Genomic DNA, 13571 nt, shown 5'->3' on the forward strand with positions numbered 1-13571 from the left:
CTCTGCCATGTCAGCGTGCGCTCACTTTCTACTCACCGTCCATTTTTTGATATCGCTTTGAATATACACTTTGTCACTTTGTCATATTTATCTGTTTTATCTGATCATCTATAATCCCGGGGACAGGTACACAGTCGGATCGACAGCACAAAGTGGCGGTTCAGGTAGATCCGGCTCTCTTGCATGACTACGCTCTAGGATGTTTCCAAAAAAAGGAAAAGTAGGACTCTTTTTCTATCAAGCCGGGTTGATGGAATTGGCGCAACCGTCGTGAGTAGCGCAAAATGAAAATGATGTACTTCACCAGGCCCAGCTAGATGGTCCACGTCAGAAAAACGATCTCGAGCTCTATGAACGCCCATCGCAATGAGGCGTCCCAACAACGCTTGAACCTCGGTGGGTGCAAGATTTACTTCCCGCGAGTGTGTCAATACCTTACCTCGACTTCTATCTTCGACAAGGTGTGCTAGGTGTACATTCCTCCAAAACAAGCCAATGACGATTCTCTCCTGGTGCTCATCACAATCGATCCAAAGTACCTTTTCTGTGAGACGTAGCATCACAGATCCCTTGCCTCGGCGCATATGTCACTGCGGCAGCATTGCGGAACATCTGGGCCGTCGAGATGTTACACCGATGCGAAGCGTTTGGGATATTACTCGCCGAGGATACGCGGAGCCTTGTCTTGACTTTGTGAAAGCTGGTCTTCACGGCCAGGGAGGATGCATTCCTCCTACTGATCATAGCGTGAAGGCTTAGTGAGCTGTAAGCGGTCTTTGATTTGGAAGAACTACTGACGCCCACGATGCATTCTGCGCCAAAACAAAGTTGCCCCGATGAGCAGTTGAAGTCATACCGGCTCTAGGTCCGGCGAACCCTTTGCTCGTGCTGGCGTTCTTTTTGGTTATCAGCGGTATACAGTATGTGCAACATCGCTTCAGATACGTATAAAATGTGGCACGTAATCTCAACAATCGGAGTCCCAAGCTAAAAGCCTATCCCTATGGAATTCCCATCGTTGAAAGTGTAACATTCGTTGTATCTCCTCCGCAGTCGGTCTTGGCTGTTGAAGAAGAGGGGTAGGAATATGCCCTTCAATATGCGTGACGGCTTGACGAATAAGGTACCTCGCCATTATCTCACCGAGCGTAGCGGAATCAGCTGCTACTACTCGCTGCGGTCTTTAGGGAGCGCACTTTAAGCTATGTCAAGTCTTTTGCACGCGTATCGGGCTATGTCTGGCGGTAGCATCTCACTGTTGTATTCTTAACAAAGGTAGTGCTGCGACGTGGGACCAATGCCAGGGCCCAAGTCATGCCCAGCAAGGACACTTGTCGAAAAAGTAGTACGTTCACAGCGTTGGATATCAAGGCGCTTGGCATCAATCGCGTCGGGTTGTAGGGTATACGGTCGTACCAGCGGTCTGTGACAAAGTCATCGAGGCGAGGAGCTATTCGCCCCCTAGCCCATTTGTCATTCGTCACATGATCAGCATGTGATATCTCCAAATGCGCTACTGTACCCATGCGTACGGTCGTCCTACTTCTATGAAGACGATTAACCCCTATCTTTTATACATATTCTAGTCCCACAACAGGGCAAACGTCAATACATATTCGACGCGGATATATCCAACCGAAACCGGTAAGATTTCTGTAATTCTCCGCTGTCCAGTGTATACGTGACCTCTGTACCATACGTCAAGGATCGTAGCATGTCAGCCGAGGTGAAAGTGGATAACCACCATACAGCTTTAGAGGCACCACTCAATGACGCCCCCAAAAAGAAAAAGGGTCGGTCGCCAATTCGGCCACGTGTCTCAGCACGTATGGTCCGGCATCTGGACTTTCATAATTCATCACCCTCCGAGACCCTTTTTCATCGTTTCAAGTAAGAGGCTCTTAGTCAAACTGCGAAATGGGAAGACGAAGAAAAGGAAGAAAAGGAAGAGAGACTCACCCGGCGGCATGATGTCACGTTGACCCTGAAACAACGATATGTTTTGTTTATTTATAACATGGGATGCATAAATTTTCGATTCCAGCACAAGTCGCAGCTTTCAATTTTTAAGCACCGCTTGATGACATATTTATATCGTCAAGAGATTGCTGATTGTATATGTGCTACTATAGCGAACTACCAGACGCTCGTCTGCATAATCAAACACCTATTACTTGACCTTTATGTCTGATTCATACAGCACAGCACGCGACGGCAGTGCACCTCTCACCTCTCATTTATCCCCACTTTCCAGTGCTTCTCACACAGCCCAGAAGAAGCTCGATAAGCCATCATCGTCGCAAGCCCGTTCGGAATCATCGACTAGAACAGTGACACCGGAAGAAGAGAAGTCTGACCCATCAGACAAATTAGCGCCGCAGCAAGAGATAGACGATCACGACGATTTATCGGGACATGACCAGACTGACAAACAGTCACATCAGCATGGTACTATGGACGGCCGAGAGACGGTAGAAGAGGATGGAGCGGATGGGGTGGATGACCTCGAAGCGTTGAAAGATCGCAAACTCCCAGATCCACGCAAGGTTCACTGGAAGAGCCGCTTGCGAGACCACAGTGTCGTTGACATGAGATCTGTCCAGAGGTCCGGCTCTCCAACCATGACTTCGGAAGATGCCAACGCTCGCAACACGGCTTCCCGTCTTGTGCGGAAACACACTGGAAGACCGCCGATTGCTCCACGTGCCCCTGAGGCTGACGACGATTCCGATGGCACAAACGTCCCTTCCTCCTCCGCAGTATCTCTCAATTCTACCGATTCACCTGTTCCCGATCCTCGACATCGACGAATGTCCAGTAGAAGATCTTCTTTCAGCTCGAGTGTATGGGAGACTAGTGATGAAGAGACCGATGACGATACCCGTGTGGGACCCGGAGGAGTACTCAGTGCATTGCTGGGCCTATATCGCAACGATACTTCAGAAAAACGCCGAGGGACTTTACGTTCTCTGATGAGCGGGAAACGTGAACATGGTACACACAAGCAGCGAACAAGGAGAAGATGGAGCTCCCAATCATTGTTCACAATCCCTTCAGCCAACTCAAGCTTCGCAGGGAGTCGCCGTAGTAGCATGAATCACACGGACGATATTTCGGGTACAGATTTAGAAGAAAGGTTGAAGTATGAAGCAAGACGAGTCCACCGCAATCGAAAGCATCAAACTCTTCCACATCGTAGTCAAGACTTGAACGATCCATACATTCCCTCACCACACTTCTCCAATCAAATGAGACCACACGCCAACATCACGATTAGCCAGAGGTTTAGCCAGTTCATGGTCGGTCATGCTAACCCCGCGACCTGGTTCAGGTATAATGAAGAACAATCACATCCAGCTCAAACACATCGAGCGATGGCTGCCCTGGTGATAACAACCAGCAGTCTGGTAGCTATAGCAACCCCTAAACTTAGTCACGTTGCCCCTGCTTACGGTGGTGACGCAGAGACCAGTGGTGGCACGCGAAAAATCAGTTATTATGAAGGAGTTGCAGAGTCGCAAGCAAAACAGGAAGATCAGCAAAGAAGAGAAGACGAGGAATTGGGGATGAACGATGGGACAGACTTGGAGAAAGACATGGAAGAAGGGCGTCTGCGAGGACGGAACAAAAGGCAAAGACGAAGAGGGAAACGGACCCAGAAAGAGCTAGCTGTGACGAAGCATGTATCGAACATCATACAAAGGAAAAAGTGAGTCAAGACGCATTTCTATCATACTAATCAATCCCAGGTTCATCGAAATGCTTGCAAAAGCTGTTGTCAGGTGAGTCATTTTTTCCTTGCCCCCTTCCAATTATTTCCTTGCTCCTCCGCTGACCCTGGCCGCAGTTACGGCGCACCAGCTCATTCGATCGAGGCATGGCTATCCGCCACAGCTGATATCCTCTCGGTTGAAGCATCGTTCTTCTACCTGCCCTCAGTATTGATCGTTGCGTTTCGCGATTCGGACGTTCATTCCACCGACATACTTTTCATTCGACCTAGTGGGGGACTGGAGCTGTATAGGCTGTCCTTAGTTCATGAGGTGTACCGGAAAGTAGTACACGATGAAATATCCGCAAGTCAAGGATGTAGGGTTTTGAGGAGGATAGAACGAAGAGTGAGTTAAGTTACTATGACACTCGATTTGCCGTTACTGAATATCAGCAGACTGTACCCTATTCTCGGTTGAGTCTTATTCTGGCCGCCGCGGTCGCTTCTGCTACATCTGCAAGAGTGGCATTCTCTGGCTCCTTCATCGATATATTGATGTCTGGAGCCTTGGGAAGCATGCTTGCTGTGGTACAATTCACTATCGCAGAGAAGAACAAGCTAGTCTCCAACATATTTGAGATTGGTATGGCGGGCATCCTGAGTTTTGCTGCAGTAAGTCCGCAATCCTTTCTGCGCGAATCTTTGCTGATGTCGATGCCGACACTAAAGAGAGGTTTGGGAGCTTCGGGCTACTTCTGTTACGAGTCTCTGGCATCTGTGAGTCATTGTGTTCCATATAAGTACACCACAGCGCCGGTGACTAATCACCTAAACGATAGGCAGCAATCGTACTCATTCTACCTGGATGGCATATTTGTCTCGGAGCTTTAGAACTAGGCTCGAAGAATGTTGTGGCTGGAGCCATGTACGTGCCATCTTTCAAGATAAAAACTGACAATCATACAGTCGTTTAGTATGGGCCGTCGTGTACACACTCTTTCTGTCCCTTGGTCTAGGTATCGGCAGTGAGATATGGGATTCTTTCGGTCCGTCGCAGCCTTCAGCAATGAGCTCAGCGACCACTTCCATGGCTACTATCACAGGGAGCTTCAATAGTAATAACACTTACTGGGATCAGACATTCAATAATGGTGAGTTTGAGCACGGCCCATCCGTATCTAACAGCTTCTTATCTATTCAGGAACATTCACGTTTTCTAATTCTACGGGGAGCACAGAAGAAGCCACGACGGTCGCGTGTTACCGTAATCCTGACTGGAATTTTTGGTGGTATACTGAACGTGGGTATCTTCTCGAATATAATGCAGTGGCAACTAACATTCTATTTTAGCTAATGATTATTGGCTCTTCTTACTCGTTCCTGCTTTCGCTTTTTCGCTCGGCGTATGGTTTAGAGCGGATTGCAGGTCAAAGGACATGGTCGTCATGGTCCTGGTAGCTTGTGCAGGCTACGTAGTCAATTTTTTCTTGTCTCAAGTAAGTACTCTGGCAAACCCACTCACACTGGATAATGACCACTCACATCTCTCAGCATTTGGACCAGTCGAACGTCGTTTCAGCAGTGTCTGCTTTCACTATAGGGTAAGTGCCCTCGATCATTTCAAAAGGCTGATCTATATAGTATCCTCGGCAATCTGTATTCACGTCTAGGGGGAGGGTCGGCATTTCCTGCGATGGTAGTAGGTATACTGCTGGAAGTACCTAATGCTATTGCTGCAGCAGGTGGATTGAGTGCAAGTTCAGGTACAAGTAGTTCCAGTGATAGCTCAGGCTCAGAGTCCAGTGAGGATATCAACGCGGCTGTCGTGGTCAGGTGAGTTGAATACACTGTCGCAGAGCAACGTATAAAGTGACCGAGCTGATGATTATCCTCTCTTGTAAGCATCCGTATGGTCCAAGTCGGTATTGGTCTAGCAATCGGTTTGTTTGCAGCAGCGTTGGTAGTTTACCCGTTCGGTAAGAAACGACGTTATATTTTCAGTTATTAGGAGCATTGTTATACAAAATAGTTTCATGTGGACACTTAGACCTGTTGTACATAGTAGATATATAATTGATACAAGGACCATATGCACGCATCTACATAGTAGTTGAATTTTAAGTAGCTAGTGATAACGTACGTTCGAATCAAAAATCCAGCTCAGCATTGGCCATGAGATCGTCCCATTCTTCCTCTTCTTCTTGTTCCTGTTCGAAAGGCCTGGCCCACTCGATAACTCGATTATGAGCCATCACCCTGCGTCGCCGATAGGGTCAGCAATACGATCTTTCAAGACTTTGTGGTCGAATGCTTAGTAATGGGATACAATCCGAGGTGACCCACTTGCTCGCTGAGAAATTCATGATCTGCAGTGTATCTAAGCTTACAGCTCGAGAAATAGCTACGTATGTCTGACCTGTAAACAGTCAAACATCAGCGTCCGCTGATTAGTACGCATGAGATTGCTCACCTTCTACGAAGATGTTGTTGAGGTCGATCTTGACTCTTTCCAAAGTCTGCCCTCTACGTTACAGCCGTCAGCTAGGTAGTTTTCTATAAGAGCCGGAAGAATTGTGCTCACTGGGATTTATGAATCGTCAAAGCCCAAGCTAGAATCAATGGTATTTGATGCCTTGTAGCTTCTGGCGAGCCCCTGTATTGATGATCAGAGACTGTTAAGCGCGATGCTCTAGCATTGATCTCTACTTGCCCGGACGACCAACTGACCAAGCATTTAGCACGTCTACCTGCATCTGAGGTATTATGACCTTTTTAGCTAATCTGCCACTGGCATATTTAGAGGGAACAAATTCCACCACTGGCCAGGCAACCTTTTGATCTGGATTCGAGCCGGAATTGTTTGCGGGAGGATATATTTCGGCTGCCTTGGCTTCGGAAAGGGTCATGAAGTCTACAACGGTCCCTGTGATTGAGATCAGCACGTATCAATGAGATGCGCGTTTTCAGGAATGCTCACCTGTGGATCCATTGACGAGCACACCGTCCTATCGCAACGTGAGTTGCTGATGCTACGCAAGTGACACTTACCTGCATGTTCTGCCGACAAGCGTCAGTCCCTAGCTCTGTAGTCTTTCCGAAACTCACAGTCACCAGCATAACCAAAGCGCCGACTTTCAGTTCCAGTTCCTGTGCCCAAATAGTATTTTTGTTACACGATTCTGTGGCTTGTCTGTCATCTAAAGCAAATCCGCGAGAATTGACACCAGGGATATCACAAGACATGAAAACCTTCAAGGAAGTATCCAAGGCTTCAAGGCGAGCTAAATTTATTGAAGTAACTTCTGCTTTTTGCGGGTACCTAATAGGCGCATCGGCGAAGAGCCAGCGTGTGTAGTGAGATAATACGTACAATCCTACCGGCTCTATACCTTCAGGATATTCCACGTCTCTCTTTAGCCCTCGGAGAATGTCCACGTCGCCATGACTGATCGTTCCTCTTCTCATACTTTCCAATATTTTAACGAATTTGTCTTCCTTTTGCCGAAAGACTCTGGTAAGAGCAGTCATGTTCTCCTTTGGAATTACTCGATTCCAAGACTCTGCTTCGAATGCAAAGTTACAGTTAATCGAAGAGCCTTTAGTCACTGGGGGAAGCTGAAAGAAATCGCCGGAGAGTATTATTTGAAGGCCACCAAATGGAGCGGAAGATCCACGTAGTTTACGACCGATAATTTCCAGTTTGTCGAAGAGTTTAGCATCGATCATCGAGACTGTCACGACATAAATCATCCTGCCCCAGCTGTAAAATCCCCTATGCCGCAGCGAATGGAACCTTGCTTACTTTCATCGATCACCACAGCCCCTGTTGTTCTCCATCTCTTCGCAGTAATCTTATTTCGCAAGATGTTCTCGTATAGCTTCTGCGCAGGTAGTTCACCCAGGCCAATACCTGACCACGAATGTAGCGTTGTACCTCCAATGTTCCTGTGTTATTCGATTAGCACAACGAAGAGGACACAGGTAGAGGGAGCTCACACAGCGGCCATACCTGTACTGGCAGTCACACCTAATTTCCATCTTTTCCTTCCACCTTTCTCCTGATCTTTGTCTTGTCCAGAAAGATATCTCCTCCATCCTTCCTCCACCTTGGCTTCTTCAGCTCGTTCGTGTTCTTTGAAAGCTTTGACTATTGCGCGAAGTAGAACTGATTTTCCGGTACCTGCAGAACCAGTGAAGAAGAAATTTTCCCCATCCATTATCCTTCTCAAGATCTCTTGCTGTTGAGGTGAAAGATCAGGATCAGACGCAGCTGGGGGAATGACGGTGTCATTTTTAGCAGGAAATGGGTCCGAATTGGATCTGTTGACCGCTTTGACAAGTTTGAATGGTTTTTCGGAGGTATTGGAATCAAGTTCTTCGTCTGTCACCAGACTTTTGGAGCTTTTCCGTGAGAGCGAAGAAGGAAGAGCCGACCTGTCAAGGCGATTGCCCGCTCTTTGCCATCCCTACGCGGCAAGGTCAGCACGGCAAGGAATAAGAATGATAAGCTCACCTCTGCTGCTTTATAGTGTGGGAAGGACTTGTAGATAGCACCCGGAAACCCTTTGACCTGATAGAAAGAGAGGAAGATGTCTCAGTATGTCTGGTTTAATGATGAAGACTGACAACTAGTGAACATTCCGCTCACCTGCTTTTCAGTGTCTTGCCAAGTCGCATATACACCTGGACGTCGACCCACTCGTACCGCGTACCAGTGAGCTTTCGGCATGACGAGTGACTGAGAATATCCGTGGAAATCAAAGAAATCTAAGGCAGACTGCGTACAAGGAGCATGATCACTGGTGAGCCTCCAACGTTATGAAGACATGGCTGATGATCGCGATGAGGATGTGAAAAGGGAATTGAGGAAGATTGAAAGAGTCAAAGCGCGTAAAATGTTGATTTTTCCTATATCCGCGAGTACTCGTCATTGAGTTGTTCATTGCCGTCGATCACAAACTATTCCTAGGATTCTTTGATGAGATGTACGTATATATTGGAACGACTACGAACGTTGAAATGATCATTCCATGCACTTTATATACCATACTCCCTGATGTGAGGAAACAGGCGCGGCGAACTCAGTCCACCCTCATACAACTTCACTAATCCTCCTCCAAATCAATGTCGCCCCGCACTTTCCTTCTCTTACTGCCTTCCACCATGTCTTTCCTCTTTTGACCCTTTTCTCGCGCTACATCTCTTCCACCACCACCAACAGCTTTTCGCTTGATGGGTGCCTTCGCAAGATCCCGTTTTTGGTTTTTGGTGGGTTTCTTCATGTCCATCATGTATTCAGGAACTGGGCACCCACTTGATCGTAATACATTGGCGATAGTTCGGAGATATGGACCGTCCTCGATGTTAAAGAAGGTTACTGCTTTTCCTGGTCTGCCAGCTCTTCCAGTACGTCCAATTCGATGTATGTATGATTGCACGGATTGAGGGAAGTCTATGACATGTCAGCATGCGGGTTTTGTCCCCAGGAGAAACGTGCCTCACCATAATTTACAACGACTTTGACACCTCTAAAATCCATGCCTCTAGCCAACACTTCAGTGACCACTAACATCCAAACATCTCCCAATCTAAACCTTTTGATTGCCTCATCCCTCTTACTCTTCCCTCTGCCTCCATGGACAACATCAGCTTTCACTCCTTCCAAAACGAGGGTCTTATACAACTCGTCGGCTCTTTCGATGGATTGCACGAAAATCAATGATGGATAAGGTAATGAACCTGTGGAAATGAAGTTTTTGAGCGCGAGAAGTTTACCGGATTCTGATCCAGTATAAAGGAGAGTTTGGTCGACCGTCGTGACCGCTGAATCCCTGAAGCTAGATATCAGCTTCTGCGACGATTGCTTTGGCGGACCGGCGGGTACACAAACAAACGACATCACTTACTTGACACCGACGACTACTCTTACACCTTCATCTTTTAGCCATTTCTTCGCCAACTCCTCCACGCCCGATGGCATTGTCGCAGACAAGAAGCATTTCTGAATTTTGGGATGGGTACACGCTGAGAGGATGGGTTCAACTTGAGGCAGGAAATCAGGTGACAGCAGTCGGTCGGACTCGTCAAAGATTATGACTCGAGTACTGTGCATGGTCAGCTAATCCTTCAGTAGAAAAGCGAGCTCTGGACTTACCGCGCAAGCGACAACAAGTTCGATTCGAGTAAATGGTGGAGTCTCTCTGGGGTGGCCAACAATATGTCTATTCCTAGACCGGTTGGATTCCCAGATTTGGGTTGAGCGAACTCGTTCAGACTGAGCGTCGACCCATCGTCTGTGTCTTCGGTGACTTCTCCCTCCTCTTCCTCAGAATCTCCATCAATTTCTTGCCTTTCCGAGTCACTTGTCGAGCTGCCAGGTGAGCTATCACAGACCGCTTTTTCCGTCGCCTTTGAAAGAGCGATACATCTCCACGATCTTCCCCTAGTTACAGCTTTTACAACTCCCAATATCTGTACAGCTAAATCGTGAGTTGGAACAACAACTATTGCCCGAATGCCTTTCCCTTCATCCGAGTCCTTCAAGCTCCTAGCTGGATCTCTAAGGTTGACGAGGGTGGGTAGAACATATGACAAAGTCTTTCCTGAACCAGTCGGAGCTACACAGATCGTATCTTTCTTCTCCAACAGACAACCGCCGACAGCACATTGCACACCCCATAACGAGTGTATATTGCCGCTTTTCAATGCTTTGAGAAGCGGTTCACCGGCTCGAGATGATAATGAGGAGGATTCGGAATTGACCAAAGAAGGGAGATTCGTATGTAGTGATTTAGGTAAGGGTTCTGGCCCTGTCAAGGTGATTTTCTGAGGAGGCGGAGCAGGGATGGACGAAGACGATGAAGAGGATGAAGCGTCAGAGTCTGAATCCTCATCGTTGACAGGTTTGGCTTGAGCACGGTCTCCGAAGAAGTCTAATGAATGGGGTAAAGTAGTCGATGATTTGATATTACTTTGCGAGATAGATGCTTTACCCTTTCCTTTCCTGTCCTTCTTCTGCGAATGATAACATCAGCAATGCTCGACAAAGAGAGCTAACTACAGATTTCGATAATAGCTTACTGCTGTGAACAGCTCAAAATCATTCTTAAACCGGGTCTTGTCAAATTTGGCACCCCCGGCTGTGAGCAGGTTGAAAGCGGAAGCCATTCGTTATATCTGTGGGAATCACAATGATCTTGGAGAGGTTTGATGAAGATGCTGGTGTAAGAGGCTCTAGAGGTCGTTGAGATCAAAGTAGTTGGATCAGTTCGTGGAAAAATTGAAAATTATGCAAAAATAGACGTTGCAAGGTGGAGGCTGAGATTGAGTGCATGATTGATTGCATTACAAAGTCATTACAAACTCATTACGAATTCAATACAAAATCTCTCAACTCATTTCGTAGTGTTTTACGGAGTGAATTAGGATTATTTCGTAATCTTCCCTGATGTTGTTGATCCGGGCGCTCCCCATCTCACTTGATTGAACAATTTGTCAAGGTCCATTCATACCTTTGATATCAGAATCCTCGCCTGCAACTAATCTCTGCTCCATCTGGAAACCTGTGAGCGTGTGAATCGAGAACGTATCATGGAACTGCTGTAATCTTAAAAAAAGTGTCACCCGAATGTCAATAATCTGCTAGGATTGTCGGAAATCTTATTATTACGAAAATACCACTAAAATCATCGTGCTTGATGACAGCGTCTCCGTCCACGTCCACCCATCATGTACATCCTCCCAGCATCCCGCCGTCCACATGTGTTTATAGCTGCGTTATCAATTGTTGCCCTGGTTCTTTTTCTCCACAATACTCAGCAAACTGGGCTATCGTCATGGAGTTCACCCTTATTCGGATCTCATCCCACGACATCATCACTGGAAAATGTAGGATTGGAAGCTGAGGATCATGTCGTTCGAGGAAGAGTGAGCAGGATGAAGACTTTTTGCGAAAAGGAAAACCCTTTCGAGAAAGAGTATGGAAGGACAAATATAAGATTGACCAGAGCTTATGAAGGTGAGCTCAATCAGCTAGGTCGAATTTCCCACAGACAAGGTAGATAAGGATTGTAAAAAAGATGGACGCTGACCCTTTTACAAACAGGTTCTCACTACAGATTACAACAATTCATACATAAAGCCTTGAGAGGAGAAGCTTTGACTATCTCAGCAATTGGAGGAAGCAGTGAGTTCCATCTTCAACGGGCTGTTGTTGACTCTCGTTGCAGTAACTGGAGGGCACCAAGTGCAACGTGACGAAATCTGGTTCCACAAGTTTCGGGAATGGCTGAATACCTTTTTCGGGAATGATGTTGATATTACGGAAGTGAACGGTGCTGCCCCAGGTGAGTTCTTCATCCTACGTATGCCGCGTAATCTCAACGTTATCTGCAGCCACTGGGTCCGACTACTTCTCCTTTTGTTTCTCACACCATATCCCTTCGGAGTCCGACTTGGTTTTGGTAGAACTGGCAGTCAACGATGAAGGTATTCTTGAACATATAGAAAACATGGAAAACTTGCTCAGGGGTCTATTGGATCTGCCAAATAAGCCTGCGGTGATCCTAGTCGAGGCTCTCGCTTTCAGCAATGGTGGAATGGGGGGTGGAGGAGGAAGGATGCACCTGTAAGTACGAGACACAGCTGCATAGAAAGAAAGACCAAGGAACGCTAAAATATCCTTTAGCCCTGTAGCTCAGTATTTCGATGTGCCAGTGATCAACCAGCGTCATCCTTTGGCTAATCATTTCGGAAGATACCCCCAGCTGATCGGCCCGTACTTCTCTCGAGAGTGAGTATTCGTCCCTGTATCCTCGAACGTATAGTTGTGCCATTTGCTTCAGCTGACTTGCAACACAGCTGGTGGGGCAATTCGGACATGAGACATATCAATGCTCGTGGGCATCGTGATCTGGGTATGCTTGTAGCCAGCTTGATACAGGACGCAGCGTGTACCATGTTATCTGAAAATGATTTCTTCGTGCCTCATCCTTCAACAGAAGCAAGCGGCCTTTCCATACTTGGTGATGTGGGCGACGAGAAAACACTTTCTTCAGATCAAGCGAGGATACAAGATCAGCATTTAGCGGAGATCCAATCTTCTTGGGCTGAGCAATCTCGTTCTTGGAGGGAACGACCCTCGGAAGGCGATCAAGTGGGTAAACTAATGCCGGGCATGTGGGTGACTCCTGCAGAGTATGGTATGTTGCCACGAATGAGAGTACTGGACGGTTGGAACCCAGATACATCGAGTATAGTACCCCCGTTCCAACCTACCTGTCTGTCCACCAGGGCCAAGCAAGCGCAATTCAATCTTACGCCATCGTACAATGAAGGATGGGAGTATTGGATACATCCTGAACATACAGATAAACCGTACCTCGTGGCGAAAGAACCAGGAGCAACAGTCAGCTTTGAATTGGATACCAATGTAGGAGTGGTCAAGATGTACGCTTTGAAGAGCAAGACATTTGGGCTGGGAGATATCGAGTGCTGGGCGGATGATGAGAAACACAAATCAACGAAAGTCACTGGCTGGTGGGATAATGGTGATGTGTGAGTATTGAATTCCTGAGCATCATGACCAACGTTTATGCGTATGTTGACTTGCAAATATCTCAGGAATATCGGTCGATTTGCTACGATACGCACAGACTTAGCTAGAGGAAAACATATCATTACGTGCAAAGTCTTAGAGGCTACCTCAAATCCAGATGGAGGCCATGAGTTCAGGATGATCTCGATGATGAGGTGAGCAGCTGTCTTCTGATTATGTTACAATACCTTGCTAAAGACATGTATTTCAGTGTTTGAAATTTATAGATAGCTGTTCGAGATAAAGGGTTATGATTGTTTGTCT

General features: G+C 47.0%; 6 protein-coding genes across 6 annotated transcripts; 4 read left to right on the forward strand and 2 right to left on the reverse strand.

Moving 5' to 3' along the window:
- Positions 1-2183: 2183 nt before the first annotated feature.
- Positions 2184-3713, forward strand: IL334_006333 (uncharacterized protein; the record flags this gene model as incomplete). The annotated part of the gene is made up of 1 exon (XM_062938037.1): positions 2184-3713. One exon carries the CDS (start codon positions 2184-2186, stop codon positions 3711-3713), a length of 1530 nt encoding a protein of 509 aa, XP_062794088.1.
- Positions 3714-3759: 46 nt separating this feature from the next.
- On the forward strand, positions 3760-5317 carry IL334_006334 (uncharacterized protein; the record flags this gene model as incomplete). The annotated part of the gene is made up of 9 exons (XM_062938038.1): positions 3760-3782; positions 3848-4118; positions 4169-4384; positions 4442-4489; positions 4552-4637; positions 4739-4863; positions 4914-5012; positions 5063-5208; positions 5264-5317. The coding sequence occupies 9 exons, from the start codon at positions 3760-3762 to the stop codon at positions 5315-5317; spliced, it is 1068 nt and encodes a 355-aa protein (XP_062794089.1).
- Positions 5318-5405: 88 nt separating this feature from the next.
- On the forward strand, positions 5406-5720 carry IL334_006335 (uncharacterized protein; the record flags this gene model as incomplete). Its single annotated transcript, XM_062938039.1, has 2 exons — positions 5406-5545; positions 5615-5720. 2 exons carry the CDS (start codon positions 5406-5408, stop codon positions 5718-5720), a joined length of 246 nt encoding a protein of 81 aa, XP_062794090.1.
- A 139-nt stretch (positions 5721-5859) lies between these two features.
- Positions 5860-8441, reverse strand: IL334_006336 (uncharacterized protein; the record flags this gene model as incomplete). Its single annotated transcript, XM_062938040.1, has 12 exons — positions 5860-5968; positions 6056-6128; positions 6183-6235; positions 6294-6365; positions 6440-6635; positions 6690-6717; positions 6818-7031; positions 7083-7443; positions 7515-7657; positions 7709-8178; positions 8226-8282; positions 8361-8441. The coding sequence occupies 12 exons, from the start codon at positions 8439-8441 to the stop codon at positions 5860-5862; spliced, it is 1857 nt and encodes a 618-aa protein (XP_062794091.1).
- A 376-nt stretch (positions 8442-8817) lies between these two features.
- Positions 8818-10879, reverse strand: IL334_006337 (ATP-dependent RNA helicase ROK1; the record flags this gene model as incomplete). Its single annotated transcript, XM_062938041.1, has 5 exons — positions 8818-9164; positions 9215-9543; positions 9619-9816; positions 9867-10726; positions 10793-10879. 5 exons carry the CDS (start codon positions 10877-10879, stop codon positions 8818-8820), a joined length of 1821 nt encoding a protein of 606 aa, XP_062794092.1.
- Positions 10880-11440: 561 nt separating this feature from the next.
- On the forward strand, positions 11441-13466 carry IL334_006338 (uncharacterized protein; the record flags this gene model as incomplete). The annotated part of the gene is made up of 7 exons (XM_062938042.1): positions 11441-11729; positions 11817-11897; positions 11941-12057; positions 12107-12338; positions 12399-12503; positions 12572-13267; positions 13334-13466. The coding sequence occupies 7 exons, from the start codon at positions 11441-11443 to the stop codon at positions 13464-13466; spliced, it is 1653 nt and encodes a 550-aa protein (XP_062794093.1).
- Between the last annotated feature and the right edge of the window lie 105 nt (positions 13467-13571).

This window comes from Kwoniella shivajii, chromosome 9 (assembly GCF_035658355.1).
Source record: "Kwoniella shivajii chromosome 9, complete sequence".
NCBI lineage: Eukaryota > Fungi > Basidiomycota > Tremellomycetes > Tremellales > Cryptococcaceae > Kwoniella > Kwoniella shivajii.